General features: G+C 36.1%; 2 protein-coding genes across 6 annotated transcripts; both read left to right on the top strand.

The window, feature by feature from the left end:
* The first annotated feature begins 4,773 nt into the window (after nucleotides 1-4,773).
* On the top strand, nucleotides 4,774-14,358 carry LOC147546140 (histidine-containing phosphotransfer protein 1-like). 4 transcript variants are annotated; one of them, XM_086636695.1, is made up of 9 exons: nucleotides 4,774-4,916; nucleotides 7,347-7,434; nucleotides 8,393-8,566; nucleotides 10,410-10,541; nucleotides 11,880-12,010; nucleotides 12,115-12,180; nucleotides 13,064-13,135; nucleotides 13,828-13,900; nucleotides 14,125-14,358. In XM_086636695.1, the coding sequence occupies exons 4-9, from the start codon at nucleotides 10,479-10,481 to the stop codon at nucleotides 14,167-14,169; spliced, it is 450 nt and encodes a 149-aa protein (XP_086492821.1). In that variant the 5' UTR covers nucleotides 4,774-4,916; nucleotides 7,347-7,434; nucleotides 8,393-8,566; nucleotides 10,410-10,478; the 3' UTR covers nucleotides 14,170-14,358. The 4 variants fall into 4 exon arrangements, with proteins under 4 accessions (XP_086492821.1, XP_086492823.1, XP_086492822.1 ...); XM_086636697.1 differs by having other exon boundaries at nucleotides 4,782-4,916; nucleotides 7,202-7,434; nucleotides 10,454-10,541; XM_086636698.1 differs by having other exon boundaries at nucleotides 4,842-4,916; nucleotides 7,354-7,434; nucleotides 10,454-10,541.
* Nucleotides 14,359-15,568: 1,210 nt separating this feature from the next.
* LOC147546141 (large ribosomal subunit protein P2B-like) lies at nucleotides 15,569-17,227 on the top strand. 2 transcript variants are annotated; one of them, XM_086637544.1, is made up of 4 exons: nucleotides 15,569-15,778; nucleotides 15,864-15,967; nucleotides 16,644-16,870; nucleotides 16,980-17,227. In XM_086637544.1, the coding sequence occupies exons 2-4, from the start codon at nucleotides 15,880-15,882 to the stop codon at nucleotides 17,004-17,006; spliced, it is 342 nt and encodes a 113-aa protein (XP_086493670.1). In that variant the 5' UTR covers nucleotides 15,569-15,778; nucleotides 15,864-15,879; the 3' UTR covers nucleotides 17,007-17,227. The 2 variants fall into 2 exon arrangements, with proteins under 2 accessions (XP_086493670.1, XP_086493672.1); XM_086637546.1 differs by having other exon boundaries at nucleotides 15,678-15,778; nucleotides 15,878-15,967.
* The last annotated feature ends 14 nt before the right edge of the window (nucleotides 17,228-17,241 follow it).

A 17,241-nucleotide genomic window follows, 5' to 3' on the forward strand; every position in this document is an offset into this window, starting at 1 on the left:
ACGTTGGAAGAGACAAGGCCGTGAACTTATGGGATCTGCGTAACTACATCGTCAAGACTAAGGTACCAAAATACGAGATGGTTGAAACTGTTTGTGTTATTCATCTGCGAACTAGTTTTGCTTCTTTGTTGGGATTAACAAAAAAAAGTAATGTGAAGAAGAAGAAAAGTATATCGCCACCAGTTTACTTTTATTGTTCGTTACACGAAGAAGGTTTCGACGACTTATTTGATCCGTATATAATCCCAAGAGAAGAATTAATTATTTCGAATCATAGGATTGTTCAAGTAATAAAGTGGTTCAAGGATTTCAACGTTAATTGTTTCATCGGGAAAAATGTGGTTTCTTTCATCAACCTAAAAAATGACGGACGATGTCGCAATTTCTTGGACTTTTATGCATTACGACTGCTTTTGCGAGTATTTTGGCATCATATGATTCCGATTATATTTCGTGCTATAGTCCTTATTTGTCTTCTTCAAATTTTCAGAAAATCACGAGCAAAGTGGGAACTACGGATTGCCTTCAATGTCGCCGATATCTACCCGTTTTATCTGGCAGAGCCAATTTACGAAGACCCCAACTTGGGGACAAGTTGTTCCACAGCGTGGGAGTATGATGGCGGCCATCCACCTAGTCGGCCTCTCGGCAAGACTAATAGTGGGCCTAACGGCCAGGATCCTATATTAGCATAGTTTCCAGTTTAGTATTTCAGGTTTCCATGTTTAGAGTCCTAGCAATCAAGGAAAGTATCTTTAGTAGTTATCTTCTTTCTTTATTTGAGTCTATCTAGAAAAGTCTAATCTCTATATAAGAGAAGTCCGATCTGTCTTGTTAATCATTGAATTGAATTACAAAAACCCTTGACTGCAACTTCTTTATATTTATTTCAGTTTATCGTTATTTGATTATCGTTTTCTTGTTAGTTTATTTAATGGATTCTAATAGTTTTACGCTTCCGCAACAATCTACATCACATATTTTATGGGGAATATGGTTCAAAATAAAAAACTCTCCCCCTCACCTCCCTCCACCTCACCTCACCTCCCTCCACCTCATCTTCACTCTCTCTTCTCCGATAGGTCGCCGGCCGGAAAAATTTTCCGGCGGCGACCATGAAATTTTTTTTTTCTCTCACATCTCTCTCTCTAAACTCCGGCGAAGGGGGTTTCCCTTCGCCGGAACAGACCAGATCGGTCTGTTCTTCAACAGACCGGAACTCCGGTGAAGGGAAACCCCCTTCGCCGGAGTTTAGAGAGAGAGAGATGTGAGAGAAAAGAAGAGAGAGAGAAGATGAGGTGGAGAGAGAAGATGAGGTGGAGAGAGAAGATGAGGTGGAGGGAGAGAGCTGAGGTGGAGAAGCTATTTTGCTTTCCCCCTAAATAAAATTGTCAAACAAAATTGACCAATTTTTGACCAAGTCTTCACACCCCGGAAACTATTTAGCTTTCCCCAAAGCGCTGGCCAATAATAATGAGGAAAAAACCCAGTAGGTAAAAATACAATTTTACCCTCCAAAATGAAATTTTCCGCCCAAATCAACGTCAAAAACAATTTTGAACATTTCTGAACAATTCTTGATTTTCTCTCAACAATTTTGTAAATTTCTGAACAAATCTTAGTTTGTCTCAACAATTTGTAAATTTCTGAACAAATCTGTTTTTGCTTAGACATTGTTTTGCCAAAATATTTCGCATTTTTCTCTTTTGCATTTCACATAGGTAAACTGACACAAACATTTTGGTTACAACATTTTTTCGGTTTGTCTTGTGAAAAACTAAATGGTTTTCGCATTTTTTGTTTTGTTTTCGACATAAATATCAAGACTAAAGCATTTTTATTTGTCCTTTACAAAAATTAATGTTATGCATATTATCCTTTGTACTTAACAAATCCGTTAACGAACAAATAATATTTTGACTAATACATTATAGAGTTAATTCCTATACGGCCCCCTACTTTGTGACCAGCTTCCTTTATGACCCCTTTTTTTCGTAAATTCAAATATGACCCCCTATTTTTCAAGTAAATGTCAATATTACCCTTCCTAATTCTAAATTTAAAACATTTCAAAAAACTTATTTCCACCTCACCCCTCTCTCTCTCTCTCCACTTCATCTCTCTCTCTATCCAATTCACCTCTCTCTCTTCCAACTCACCTCTCTCTCCAACTCACTTCTCTCTCTCCAACTCACCTTCATCTTCTCCGATTAAAGTCGTCGGCCGGAAAATTTTCCGGCCGGCAACCTCCAAAAAAAAAAAAAAAAAAATTTTTCCTCTCATCTCTCTCTCTCTCTAAAAACTCCGGCGAAGGGGGTTTCCCTTCGCCGGAGCCGTGAACAGACCAGATGAGCAGACCTTCGAAGGTCTGCCGTGAACAGACCAGATCGGTCTGTTCACGGCTCCGGCGAAGGGAAACCCCCTTCGCCGGAGTTTTTAGAGAGAGAGAGAGATGAGAGGAAAAAAAAAAAATTTTTCTTTTTTTGGAGGTCGTCGGCCGGAAAATTTTCCGACCGCCGACTTTAATCGGAGAAGATGAAGGTGAGTTGGAGAGAGAGAGGAGTGATCATGAGTTGAAAAGAGAGAGGAGTGAGTTGGAAAGAGAGAGAGGGGCGAGTTGTAGAGAGAGATGAGGTGGAGAGAGAGAGGGGTGAGGTGGAAATAAGTTTTTTTAAATGTTTTAAATTTAGAATTAAGAAGGGTAGTATTGACATTTACTTGAAAATAGGGGGCCATATTTGAATTTACGAAAAAAAAGGGGCCATAAAGGAAGCTGGTCACAAAGTAGGGGGCCATATACGAATTAACTCTACATTATATATGTTGTTAAGAACATAATTATATATGTCGCCAGCATTTTATAATAAGTCGATACATTATTATAGATATTGTCAACATTTTATAACACGATGATATATGTTGTCATATAAGGGTAAAAATGGAATTATGAAAAAAATATGTTGTCCTGTTAACAACATATTTACATATGTTGTCAACATTTTGAAAAATGTTAAAAAATGGGTCTTTTTGACATTATTATTTTTGAGTGGGTTTTTTTCCTATTAGGGTCTAGAATATTGGAATTTTCACTCATTAAAGTTTGGGGGGGGGGGGGGGGGGGGGTCCGAGAAGGGTCCTTAACCCAATAAAAAATTTGGATGTTGTCAGCCATAACTACCACTCGTCTCTTTCATGTTGTAAAAAGATAGTTCGGGCGACCACAATGTAGGGGTCGGGTTTCCAATTTTGGGAGCTTCTGATTTTTTTTTTCTCGGGCTTCCAACAGGGATTCTCAAATTCAAATTATGATGAGTGGTGTATGTGTGTGTGATTTGTATTTCAATTTTCAACCATGAAATTATAATAACTTTAAAAATTAAAATTTTAAATTTTACCAATATGTTAGAGGGAATTTAAATTTCAAATTTTACGAAATTTTTAGGGGAATTTGAATTTCAAATTTTACTAAATTTTTGTGGGAAGTTTGAAATTCAAAATTCTATTAAAAAATACAATTTAAAATATTAATGATTTAATTTTTTTTTCAAACAAAAATAAATTAATAGGGAACACTCAAAATATAATTGAGGCCGCCCTGGGAGCGGAGAGAGTGGGGCTCTCAACCCCAGGGCTCTTTGGTTGGACCTCCATGGGGCTGGGCTAGGGCTCCCAAATTAAGCATTGGAATTGTCCGCCGGAGGCGGTCTTTGTCGTTGGTTGTTCTTATTTGATTGAAATCATTGCGGGATTTATTCAAACAAAATATTGGATTTTTCCTAGAGCCTCGGGTTGGGTTACTAGATAGAGGCATAGAGCGCAAGAGGAAGAACAATGGGAAGGAAAGGAAACGAAGGTGAGATGATGGTGGAGGTGGTAGTCCGGCGTAGGCGGGAAAGGAGAAAATGAGAAGAAAAAAGAATTTTTTTTTTGACAGCAGACGACCCTTACCCAGTATCAAGAAAATAAAAGGTTGTTGAGAATGGCGACTTCCAATACTTGGTAATTTAGATTTTTCCACCCAAGTCTTGGATGTCCCAAAATCAAAATATTATCTCTTAAATCACTCACCTTATTCATGTAACCATGTGAATATTAATTAAAAATGGACAGTCATATATGCATTTATATTAGGGGTAAGTTCAGAAAACACAATTCACATGGGATTTAAATCTTAAATATGAGATTTTGGACCCCTATGTTACTTTCTAAAGGATTCAAATCCCAGTGGTCTGGGGTTTGGACTCCAAATCCCTTCGCCTGGGACAAAAAGAGAGCCAAATTTTGAGAGAGGAGAGAAGATATGCATGAGTAAGAAGATGAAGACGAGCAGTGAATGAAATACAAGGAAAAAGAATTTCCGGTTTGATCTTTTTGATCGATGAAGTTAAATGAAAGTAATGGGATGAAGATGAATACGGGAGACAACAGAGGGAAGTATTCTTATTGATGACAATGGTAAAATAGGGATGTAAATACTAACATTAACAACACTTAGTGAGTCAACACTTAGTTGCACAAGTGGTTGATAGTGTTGACATAAACTCCAAAACCTTGGAAGTCCCAAGTGCGATTCCCAGAAGATGTGGAATCCATAGTTATTGAATTTGGCATATTAAAGGTATAAATAATGTAATAATTTTGTCGGACAAAAAACAAACAAACGAACAAACAATACTAACCGAGAAAAAAGAGGATCATTTGAGTATTTTTGTTCAATAGAGGGCTAAAGAAAATTAATCATAAATTAGGGGCCGAATGGGAAATAACCCAATTTTGTATGCGTTATTCTCACGCTTCATACGGCTGTCCAAAAAAAACCCCGGGAATCGCATTTGATATCCGAAGCGGGTACTCGAAAGTTCGCGGCATTCACCTTCTCTCTCTTTCTCTCTGGACTCTGGTCCTCTACTAGTCAGGTATTCAATTCTTATCCATTTATCTATGTCCATTTCGAGTATCTTTTAGGGTTTTCGAACTTAATTTTGAACGTGTATTTACTCATTTCTCATAATTAGGAGCAATTTTGTCAACGTCGACCACTATCTTGATCTTGTTATCTTTCTCTTTGATTTAGTTCTGCTTCGTTTGAATTGGAATTGGAGTCGATCGCATCTATAGGACAACCTTGATTAGTGATATTACCTAGGGTTTTCTGTGTGTAAATTCCTATAGTTGTTATTATAGTAATTTACCATATTTACTTTGAATCAGCGCCTGAGGAACAAGAAAGATTAGTAAATTGCTTCTTACGTCCTAATATAACCCCATACCATGTAAAAGGTTCTCGAGTTTACTTCATGGATTATGTTAAGTGTGAGAATAGTCCCACATGGGAGAAGGCTAGGGTGATGTAGTAACCAAGATTATAATGTCTAGGTTCTCAGTCCTCTGCACGCATTGCCAATTAATTTATAGTTGGGTGATCACAAAGTTAACATGCTATCAGATGTAGGCCCACACGTAATAGGTTTAATAAAAGCCACATGTGCCCCATGTCACTCGAAAAAAATGTGTTAGGCTAAAAAAATGGCATCCGTGTGAGAGTAGTCCCTCCCGGGAGACGGGTGATCTAGTAACCAAGAGTGGAATGTCTAGCTCCTCCCCACTCATTGCCAATTGGTTTTGAGTTGATGACCACAAAGTTGTAATAATAAGTTCATTTATACATAAGAGGCAAAGCAGATTTGCATTAAAAAGTATATTCTCGATTCTCATTTGGAAAGTAGTTAAATCCGTGTTTAGGGGGGGGGGGGGGTCTTCAGCGGTTCTTATTCAGTGATCTAGAGTGAGTATTTGTAGTGTCGTATCACTTTGTGCGAGACCCTAATGCCTAAAATTTTGTTGTAAGAACTTGAAATCATCTTTTGTTTGTAAAATAATAGCTTTGTGAACCTATCGATAGTCTGGAGGAGAGCTATTGAGTTATTAGTTACCATGACTTATCATAGTTCCATCTGGTGTTTTACAATTTAAACTCCGAGAACATATGGATTTATTCATTTACTCCTCTTGCAATTTCTGGATCATGCCTTATCCAATCCAAAATAGATCGAGTAATGTGTATTTAACACCAAACTTTCCGTGTTTTACTAGTTTCTGGTTTATTGCTCGACAAAAGAAAACTATTTGGTATCATCACGTTGAGCAAAGCGTTCTTTATTTTTTATCCACGAAAGAAACAGTTACTATGATATTGAACTAAAGAGTCTTTTAGCTAAGGACAAATATAACAGGCAGATTCCCCGCTCCCGCCCTAGAAAAACTCTGCAGAATGTTTAGGTCAAAGAACCTGTAGTTGTAGTCTTGCAGGAAAATGACATCTGGAATAGTCCATTTTTTTTGTTCAAAATTATGTCTTGATTCTTAAAACAACGCAGACAAACAAACACATTCATATCCAATATATATGTATATCCATATGTATACGTGTATATATATATACATATATCCATATGTATACATGTATATATATACATATATATATATATATGTATATATATATTCTTCTTGCCATCTGATACAAATCTCTAACATGACTTTGCTATGTCAACCTCGTGTTAAGTTAGAGATCTTTCTCGGATTGTATGGCAAGATGGCATAATTCAGTGAGCTTCCAGATGAAACAAAAAGTTTTTAGGCTGACTTATATGGGTACTCATCGATTAGCTTTTGCATTTATTTTTCTTCTCATCGTTCATATGGGAACTAAGTCTGGGATGGGCTGTGTTGTTTATCTATGTAGCCCTTTGGTATTCCAGTCTGATTTCATGAATGGGGTTCTCAAACATGAAATCATAATGAAGCAATCTAAAGTTAAATTTATGTCCAAATTGTCACCAAGCGATGCTTTATCAATACGTGAAATCAATTAGCAATATTCAGTAAATGCACTGACTTTGTCTATAGATTTTTCTGCATTATTTGGTAGATACATTGGCAATAATGGTATATGCATTCCAAGACGATACACTTTTCCTATTTAGATCAAATAACACTGCGCCATTTCTTTTCCCTTTAATGTGGCAATGGGCAACCAAGAGGTGGATCTGTGGGTGACTTAAATATAAAGTATGTTCATTTTCGCCGTTGTGAGTCTTGCGTCGTCACGATCGACGTCAAATTGCAAGCCAACTCATTACTTAAGAAAAATAAATATTGATTCTTTGATCACTTTTTGAATCTGTATTGTCGTTATGTCTAGGCAATGCCCACAGGGAACTAACTCCAGCCTGAACGGTCAAAAAACTGGTCTAGTATGTGATGTCCAACTACGGACAAATGTCTGTTCAAGAAATTGCAAATAAATTTCACGTCCACAAGTCTGTAATATGCAGATTGTTGTGTAGTATGTAGACTGTGGTGCACTATGCTCAAGGTTGGTATGTCATTTGAAGGTGTTCTGAGGCTGTGAAGAGGGCTCGCACAAAACAGAAGGTTACGTCTAGTTTCTCTACGTTTATGTCCTTACACTAACGTGACACGTAACAATGACATTAGTCTTCTGCAGATGTGCTTCAGTGCTTCCATACTATTGTGTGACATTTGAAAGAACAGATCTTTAAAATATTCTAACACTTGATAGCAAAATCTTTCTCTACAACCCTTTTTTCTGCTTGTGTTACACCGGAACATATGTGATATGGAATAGCACCTACAAAATAATGTACATATTATGAATATTAATTGTTAATAACATGATCCAATTTAAGCATGGGTTTGTGTCTCATTTTAAGTAACTAATGATTGAACATGCAACGTATAGCTTGTTCCACTCTGGAGAGCCGTCGAGAAACAGTGAAATTCTCCTTAAATAAAATAGTGAAAATCTCTATTCGTAATACGGCTTATAGTGGTGGTTGTCAATAGGTGCCAGTGTGGTCATTTCAGTTGATCGCAATCAACGAAAAATAATATATTAAATATTTTAAATCTCCCAGTGCATATTTTCATACATCGTCGGGATAGATGGAACAGTCACAAAATCTTAGACTCTCTGAAAGAAGAATTTCCTTTTCGGTAAGAAACTAAGACCCACATGCATCTTAGTGAAAGGGATAAATTTTTGCTGGGGTGATTTTATATTGTAAAAGGGGTTGAGTGTCTGAAACTGAAAGGAAATAAAATGAAACTGGAGGGTTTATCTGTCTGCACCCAGAAGACAGATTGCAGAACAACTTAGTGTAAGATCAACATTTTTCGAAGGACTAACACTAAAAATCAAGTGAATTTGTTTTTTTTTTCTTTATTGTTTCGCATGTTTCTTTTTCATATACTGCACCTCTTACTAATAGTTTGGAAATAGAACCCAAATGCCGGTTATCTGGCTTTTATTTTTTGTTACGTTCAAACAGTGGTATAGTATCTATTTCTTAGTGCCGGCTTTATATTACAGGTTTTGAGTCCTTCGATGTGGATACGAAGGAACAGATCCGGAAAGTGGCTGTAAAAACAAATTTGTCCCCAGATGTGATCTTGCAGATGGTTGCCCAAACTGGAAAGAGGGCTGCTTTCTGTGAAGCAGAGGCACCAGCAGTGCAAGTGACAAACGGGTCGGTAACTAAATACTGTAAGTAAACATCAAATCCTGAAAGGGCCAACTTATTCATCATGTTCTATTATATTTCAATTGTCTGCAAATACACAAGATAAAGTATCTGTATTCGTTTGTTTTATGTTCACGCATCCATCCTTATAATGAGCTTGGGTCCTCCATGTATAAGTTTGTATCTAGAATATGAATTCAGTGGTTATTATATGCAGAATTTTAGAGATGGGTCGGGTTAGTAATAGTCGTAGTTACGTTTCTGATTGTCTAGTAACCGATACCGCAAATTTTTGAGGTTGTAGGAATAAATGTGGTTAGGAATAAATGTGGCTTCTCCACTGACAACTGAGCAAACTCCCATTTGTTAAATCTTGGAGAGGTATTTTACCTCTCTAGATTTTTATATCGAAGAGATTTAGGACGGAATTGTGATCGGTTAGTGTGCTTTAGTAAGATTGGTTAGATTACTTAGAAAATATATAGAAATCAAATGTAAATAATATAATTATGTTTCTTACATATTAGATTTATATCATTGTAAAGTAATGATTTAGTATATGATTAACCATAGATCGTATATATCTATTTGGGTATCTAATTGTATGTATATATAGGTAGTTTATTTGTAATTGTCCAACTATAAACGAAGCGGTTATGGAAAATTTGCTATAAGTTTAACATAATTGCGAATATATTTAGCCCTAATTGTATTTGAGTTTTGAGATGAGTGTGAGACTAGCTGGTCAGTAGAAATACGTGATCGAGCATAGGTTTCAAGAAATGCTTATGTTCCCTAGAGTCTTACTAAAAGTTCGACTCACAAGATCATGTGACCATTTGAAGGCCACAAATTCTCGTCATTTTTTTTTGCTTAAATCTCAATAATTTGAAATCGAAGGTAGAGATTGTGACATGAATGCGTTGAGTGAGACTCTAAGCCTAAGTGATTGTGACGGTCCCAAGTATGTGACGTCCTCGACCAAATTAGATGACACCCACGTTAGGTTGTGCCAATAATTTGAAAATCTCAGAAGATTTCTTTCGTACGAGCTTTGTCAGAATAAAATTAATGTCGTATAATCCCTCTGCAGATTTGGCCGACAAACTTGTCGGAATATCTTTTACTTCAAGAAAAACATCTGGTAGAATACGTCACTTTCTAGACAAAGCTCATAGTATAATTCTAAACAAATGGAAAAAGTATTACTCGAATAATAGTAAAATATTCTAGAAAGAAATGCTAGGAGTGTAAGCTAATTTTACTGTATTTAGTTATAAAATGACATACAAGACAATAAATGCAATTGAAAAATAGGCATGCAATTTTTTTAAATATGGTAGCATAAATATCAATAAAGGAATTGGATTATCTAATTTATTGAACTCCTAAAATAGTTTAAATTTTTTGGACTATTTTTTCATTTTGGAATTCCATAAGTGCCCCAGTATGAGTGTTTTCACTGTTGCCTACTACTTGTCACTAAACAAATGGTCAACTGTGGCAAAAAATGTAACCACCTTCCTTCTTTCTTCTCAACGTCATGATTTGGTCAAACATGTTAACATACAACTGACCTTACCCAACTTTCAGTGGATGCCCATTGTTTCAATAGCAGAAAAACCAATTCAAACTTAAAATTCCTATGTGTCACTTGCACATGAGTTGGAATCAGGTCTTATCTAACACAGGGATGTACATTATCATAGAAATTTGGAAAGCCTCATTAAATAGACTGTTATGTTATTTGTGGAAGTGTGTTTTTGCCAAATAAGCAGACTCCACATTGGGATTAACGCATTGGAAAATTCTGACAATTTCTCTCTCTAAAGCCCTTTCTCTTTTGTTCTATATATACCCATTTAGCTACTGCTTGAGTTCTTCACCTGTTTTAAGTGAAGTGGTTTCAGTAGCTTAGGTTATTTGTGTGAGAAAATGTCGACTATAACTGATCTCAGAGCAAAGCTCTTTCAACTTGTTGCTCAAATGTATGCTGAGGTATAACAAATCTCTACTGTTTATTTATTATTGATTAAGTTTGTGAGTTATTTTGATTTCTTTCTTATTTGAAGTTTTCTTTATCATTGATTCTAGCTCATTTCCTTCATTTTTTCCATGCATCTGTTTGGATCTAATACAAACTCTGTTTTGTTGGTTACTTCAAAGCTTACTGGTCTTGGAGAGAGAGAGAGAGAGTTATGAGAGTGAGAGAGATAGGTTATGAGAGTGAGAGAGAGAGATAGGGTTATGAGAATGAGAGAGAGACAGGGTTATGAGAATGAGAGAGAGAGAGGTTATGTGAGAGAGAGAGAGAGAGAGAGAGAGAGAGAGAGAGAGAGAGAGAGAGAGAGTTATGAGAGAGTAAGAGAGTGAGAGAGAGAGACAGAGAGAGGTTATGAGAGGGAGACAGAAAAAGGTTATGAGAGTGAGAGAGAGAGAGAGGTTATGAGAGTGAAAGATATAGAGAGAGGGTTATGAGAGAGATAGGGAGAGAGGTTATGAGAGGGAGAGAGAGAGAGAGAGAGAGGTTATGAGAGTGAGAGAGAGATAGGGAGAGAGGTTATGAGTGGGAGAGAGAGATAGGGAGAGAGGTTATGAGTGGGAGAGAGAGATAGGGAGAGAGGTTATGAGTGGGAGAGGGAGAGAGAGAGAGAGAGGTTATAATATGAAATTCTTGATTCTATAAGATCATTTAGTAACATTTTGATTTGCTTTTATGGATGTTTGTGACTTGGACATAGTAAGGATCATGATTTCATTTGAATAACCATTTTCTTTAAAATCTAGCAGTTGTAGAGAGATTGATTGTTTTCCTGATTTTTTAACACTTTGGTTAGTGTTCGGCCGGGTTTCTTTCCTCTTTTACGAGTGGGTTTCAAGCATACCTTTGAATTTGTTAAAAACATCTTTTTCAAAAGATTTGAATTTGTAGAGAGAATTGATTGTTTTCCTGATTTGTTAACGAGTGATGATAGGGAACAAGAAAAACTAGACAGACTCCAAACAGAAATGGTATATGCCTTGTCGTGATTCGTTGTTCAGTAGATTCGAATCATCAGAAGCACGAATCACGGCAAGCCACTTAAGATTTCTACCCACAGTCTGCCTCGTTTTTCTGTTCCCTAACATATTTCTTTGTTAATACTCCGCTTAGTGTTGGGCCGAGTTTCATTCTTATTTTTCTCTTTTATGAGTGGGTTTCACACAGCTTTTTGAACCTGTTAAAAAATTGCTCTCTCCAAAGAGTTTGAATTTGTAGAAAGTAATTTATATCAAGAGAAATGCATGATGGAATGGCTGGTAGTGATGATCATGTGGTTTAATTATCTCATGCAGGGAATTATAGATGTGTTATATGATGATGTACAAGTGATTCAAGATTCAAACTGTGCTGGATTTATTGCTGACAGCCTTTCAATGTTCTGTGCTGACATGGAGCGACTTGTCGGTGAACTGGATCAGTACACGTAATTTGGAACTTTATTGCTTGAATGGATTTTAATATTTCCTGTAGTTATAGCTATTTAGGACTTTATTTGATTGATCATTGTTGATGTTCTATTGTTTGCAGGAAACCTGTTTTTAACTTCCTTAAGCTTAGGGAACATATGATACAACTAAGAGGAACTTGCTCAAGGTATATATCTTGACAATAGTTCATTTGCATAGTCTCTTGTGCATCAAAAAGTATGATGTTATTGGATAAGAAAATTTTCACACTCACATAACTTTTTATCTGCTTTTGCATCGCCAACGACAATAATCAATCATTGATTTAGCTCTCCAGTTCTCTGACATAGTTCGGTATCTTTGCACGTTTGCATTTAACGGTATCTTTATCAGTTTCATGTGCCTTTGTGCAGCAAATGACTAAATCGTGTGCAAATCTTAAATCCAAAATACGTGTCGAGTTGTTTATTTTCTAGCTTTCGTGTTCTCTAACTCGCTGCTCAATGCGAGGAATGCACGTGGAGATTAAATTTACGTCCGAGATAATTAATAGATTTGATTCTTGGATCTCTGATTGGTGGCTTACTTCAAATTGAAGAAGTAATCTTTTGAAATTTTTCTTATCATAAATACAATTGAAAACGGGTAAGTCTACATTGAATGAAATTGGATGTGTATAAATGAGGGAAAGTCGTTTCGTAATGTATCTAGTGGTAAATGACATGAATTCTTTCTCAAAATAATACTGTTTCTGCTAGCTCTGTCAAGTTTTAGCTTTCTTGGTACCTTTTTGCAAAATAATATATTCGAAGGTTACTTTACAAAAATCTGGATAAGAGATTTTCACCAAACTATTGGATTTCCTCATGGTAATATCTTGTTGGTACCAAGCAGAACCTCCTAATGAGGGAACTTGGCTTGATCCTTTGCTCAAGGGGTGGCTACTCTTAGCCCTCATCGATTGATTTATTTGGATGCTTTGCTTGACCCCCTTTTCTTCTCCCTATTGAAAGGAGGCTAAAAGTGCATTGAAATTCTTCTTACCTCTTGTGAACGTTATAATTTTGCAGCATGGGATCTCATCCAATTAAACTTCGTTGCGATGATTTCATAGAGGCTGCTAAGAAAAAGGATAAAGCTCGGTACGAATGAAACTTCTTTTCAATCATCCTATTGTTTATTATTGCTTCAAATGCTTGTATTGTATTTGTGCACCTTCCTTTTGCTGCGGACCATCCTAATGAATGACAAGAAGCTCCTATTTGGTAGATCTTAGAGCCATTATATGTATAATCCTTCCAAATACCTTTAGGGTAAACAAAATCTGATTTTCAATGAGAATCTTACGAAGTCTTAAACCATTTGGTTGGCATCACAAAACTTTTACGCGTACTTCTAAGTTCTAAAAAGTTTAGATGGATTTGAGCAGAAACAATATCGAGAGTCTTATGTGTCTTTATAATGGATCTAAGCTTTCTTTGGAGATAAACACTGTTAACATGACTCTTTCGCTCCCTGAATTCTTGCGATATGATGCCCACTTTTATTATTGCATTAAATCTTAGATCAAGGTTATTCCGATGAACTATTTGAGTTAAGTTATCATTTGACGATAGACTTGGAACTCTAAACCATACTGTGTATGAGTAATGTCATGTCCATGAACCCATACTCCTTATAATGCTAATCTATAGGTATATTCCTTTATTAATTGGGGATTCTTTTATTGATTTTTAGTAGATGTTGCTTACTCCTTCTTTGGTACTTTTCTCATTTCTATGTATGGAGATTATGAATTTTTTTTAATCTAGTAAAATGGTTTTTGTTCCCTTAGGTGCTCCAAGGAGTTGTCCAATGTCAAAACTGAATTCTCCCGCCTCAAGAACGCTTTTCAGAAAGTCATTGAGGTAATGCATAACGACGGTGAATAGGAAATATATATATATATATATATATATATAGGATTCTCTTGCTTCGCTACTATATTGCAATATCAATCAAGCTTGTGTATAATTTTCGTTTATAATATATTGTATACTCAACAAAATGGGAAAATTGTTAGATCTTTATATATATACCCGCTTAACATCTCTCTGATAATCTTTTTTTCTCTTTCGTCTCGACGATGCAGCTGGAGCAGCAGATCCGTGAATTATCAGGACCTCCTCAAGCCTAGAGAGCGAGTTTTCTTCATCATCCTCCTATAAGCGAGTTCCGTACTTCGAAATAAATATTAAGCATCTAGTGTCTTTATCAATTATGTTTTGTATGAATTATGATGAATGCTTGGATTTCAGTTGTCAGTCTAAACCAAATTCTCAAACTATTTCTCTAATGTGGTAATAATAGGAGGATGTTTTTATCATTCAGTTCGTATTCTTTTCAGTTTCCTGTTTTCTATCTAATGATTTAAGGCTTTATTGTTTATCGAAATCTTAATCTAGCGGGCTCTTCCGAACCCAATTCTGAAATCTAGATGAAACAAATGAATAGCTGAATTTGTGAAGAGAAGATTAACTTGAAACAGGTACTACAACTAAAACCAATGGAAAATGAAGCTCAACCATTCTTAAATTTTACTTGCCTCTAAAGGGAAGAACAAAAATACAAGAATAGTGCAGAAAAAAGACCTAGAAATGTGCTTCTCCCCTTCTTGTACAATATATCTAACTTTCCTAGGAACATCAACAAAACAAATTATTTTCTTCCACAATTATTGTACAACTTGAGGTGGCCAAGCCACTTAGCCACACCAAGGAAAGGAAAAATGTGGTAATACACTAATCTTTTGGAAATATTTTGGGCAATATACCATGTACTTCTGGAAATAATAATTTTGGTGAAAAGAGGTGGGTCCGCTGGGACACTCGGACGATGGAGTTTAGTCCAAAAATAGACATTTCTGTGTGTTTTGCCCCTACCAGCTCCTAACCACGAGCAATATCAATGATCAGGACAGTTATCTACATTTTGTTTGTGTTCCAATGGAAAGAGCTATAGCGGTGCTGGTAGTGGTAGTGGTCGGACGTGCGTGTCTGATGGTGATGGTCGAAAGTGACAGTGGTGGTGATGGTTCTAAATTGCCTATACTCAATTTGGGCCATAATAGGTCCACAAAATCTTTATACCCACAATCAGGACTAGGGTAATTTTAAAGGCGCCTGCCTCTCTACTGTTATTGTCTCTCCTTTCTTAACAACCCCTCGCTAAAATTTGCCTTAAGGGCGCCAATAACACTTTTAAGCCTTTAAAACTACCCTCAAAATTATATGTCAATTTTTCTTTTCTTCAGAAATCGGCTACGATCTACATCAGTCGTTACAAAATATTCGTATATCATGTAGATGTAAGCACGATAACCGTCTAAGTTAAGCTTATAATGAAAGAGACCTAAAGCCCGATAACATGAAAGAGGCCTAAAGCCCGATAACATGAAAGAGGCCTACAACACGACATATTTATTAAATATTTAACTCAAGTTCAATAACTTTGGATTCCACCTCCTGTGAAAATCGAACGTAAGACCTCCAGAAATTTGTAGTTTTATATCTAACACTTTGAACCATTTGGCCAACCAAATTGTTAATCGGATTGGGAGTGGGTGTAATCAGAGTGTAAAAGTAAAAAACAAGAATTACCGTTGGAAATAAGTGGTGTGGCTGCATATGAGGAAACCCTAGAGGCCCGGGTTCAGGGTATAAATTCCAAACTTGTTCTCATTTCTCATTCCCTGCGTTTCTTTGAACCTCTGTGTGCTTTGCTTTCTGCATATCTAAAGATCCCAAGTAATTTCTCTCTCTCTCTTTCTCTATTCTGTCTCTGTATTATCGATCTCTCTGATTTATTAGAAACTGATACGTATGTTTATAGTTTCTTGTTAGCAGATATGAAGGTTGTCGCTGCTTACTTGCTCGCCGTTTTGGGTGGCAACACTGCCCCTACCGCTGAAGATGTCAAGGCAATCCTCGCATCAGGTAACAACTTACCCTTTTCTTGATACATATAACCAAAATCTCCATTTTAACTTATTTGATACATGAAATGAATTCTGATGCTTTAATGTCAATCAATTTTCTGGACAAAATCATTGATTAATATTGGGTCTTTTGCCGGAGTTGATCTAGTAGTTCCCGGCTTTATTCTCCTTAACTATGTTAGGTTTATGATTATTGTTGCTAGACTTCTTTTTTTCTCTTCTCCTTTTCAATTTTTAAATGCTATTTTTACTTTTGAATGCCTAGTTAGTAGTAATCTCTCATGATGATAGTCCTTCAATCTTGTAAGGGTTTGTTTAAGCAACTCTTGTATATGTAAAATGAAACAAGAATGAAATAATGGATGTCGATTATGTGAATATCAATGGGTTGTTGTATTTTCTGTGGATGGGTTTGTCTCTTCTCTTTCTATGCTTGCTGGGTTTCTTTTGTTATCATCTTGATCTTCCAAGTGATGTACTTCCCTGCTCAAATGAAAACTGAATCATCAATTGATTAGGCGATAAGTATATAATTACCTAGTTTCAAATTTCAACTTCTACTGTTTTATTGTGTGCATATATATATATATATATATATATATATATATATATATAGGTTGATTTCTAGTGCATAGTAACTCTCTTGACCTAAATGATATAAATTTGTCTTGCAGTTGGAGCTGAAGCTGATGATGACAGAATTGAACTCCTCCTTTCTCAAGTGAAGGGTAAGGATATAACTGAACTCATTGCCTCTGGAAGGGAGAAGTTGGCTGCAGTGCCTTGTGGTGGTGGTGGTGCTTCAATTGCAGTTGCTGCCTCTGGTGGTGGCGGTGCAGCACCAGCTGCTGCTGAGCAAAAGAAAGAGGAGAAGGTTGAAGAGAAAGAAGAGTCTGATGATGTAAGGATTGTTCTCTTAAAAACTTAATACAATTTGATAGTATCATGCTCTTGTTCGATCTACATAGACTTGTTATCTTCGATTCTGACTTTTCTTTTTGTTGTTTCAGGACATGGGTTTCAGTCTATTTGACTAAGAGATTTGGATGATGATCACCGGATATGAAGTTTCATCTCCCCAAGTTAATTACTTTTACTTAACTATGAGTATTGATGTTTTTGTCATGAAAAATGTTATTTTAGCATTGTTCCATTTTTTTTTCTTTCTTTAGGTGACAGTAGAGTAAGGGAGAGTTTTGTTGGATTTCTATTTCTAGAGATATTACTCAAGTTTTAAATCAACCTTTTATTACTCCTATTGTTTGGTTTGGA

Source organism: Eschscholzia californica, unplaced genomic scaffold, assembly GCF_041429995.1.
Source record: "Eschscholzia californica isolate CP2 unplaced genomic scaffold, dmEscCali1.0.p SCAF_4, whole genome shotgun sequence".
In the NCBI taxonomy this organism is placed as follows: domain Eukaryota; kingdom Viridiplantae; phylum Streptophyta; class Magnoliopsida; order Ranunculales; family Papaveraceae; genus Eschscholzia; species Eschscholzia californica.

Coding starts and splice junctions, on each gene's coding strand:
- LOC147546141 (XM_086637544.1), top strand. CDS start 15,880: ATGAAGGTTGTCGCTGCTTACTTGCTCGCCGTTTTGGGTGGCAACACT. Junction 15,968..16,643: donor CAAGGCAATCCTCGCATCAG/GTAACAACTTAC, acceptor TTTGTCTTGCAG/TTGGAGCTGAAGCTGATGAT. Junction 16,871..16,979: donor AGAAAGAAGAGTCTGATGAT/GTAAGGATTGTT, acceptor TTGTTGTTTCAG/GACATGGGTTTCAGTCTATT.
- LOC147546140 (XM_086636695.1), top strand. CDS start 10,479: ATGTCGACTATAACTGATCTCAGAGCAAAGCTCTTTCAACTTGTTGCT. Junction 12,181..13,063: donor CTAAGAGGAACTTGCTCAAG/GTATATATCTTG, acceptor ATAATTTTGCAG/CATGGGATCTCATCCAATTA. Junction 13,136..13,827: donor AAGAAAAAGGATAAAGCTCG/GTACGAATGAAA, acceptor TTGTTCCCTTAG/GTGCTCCAAGGAGTTGTCCA.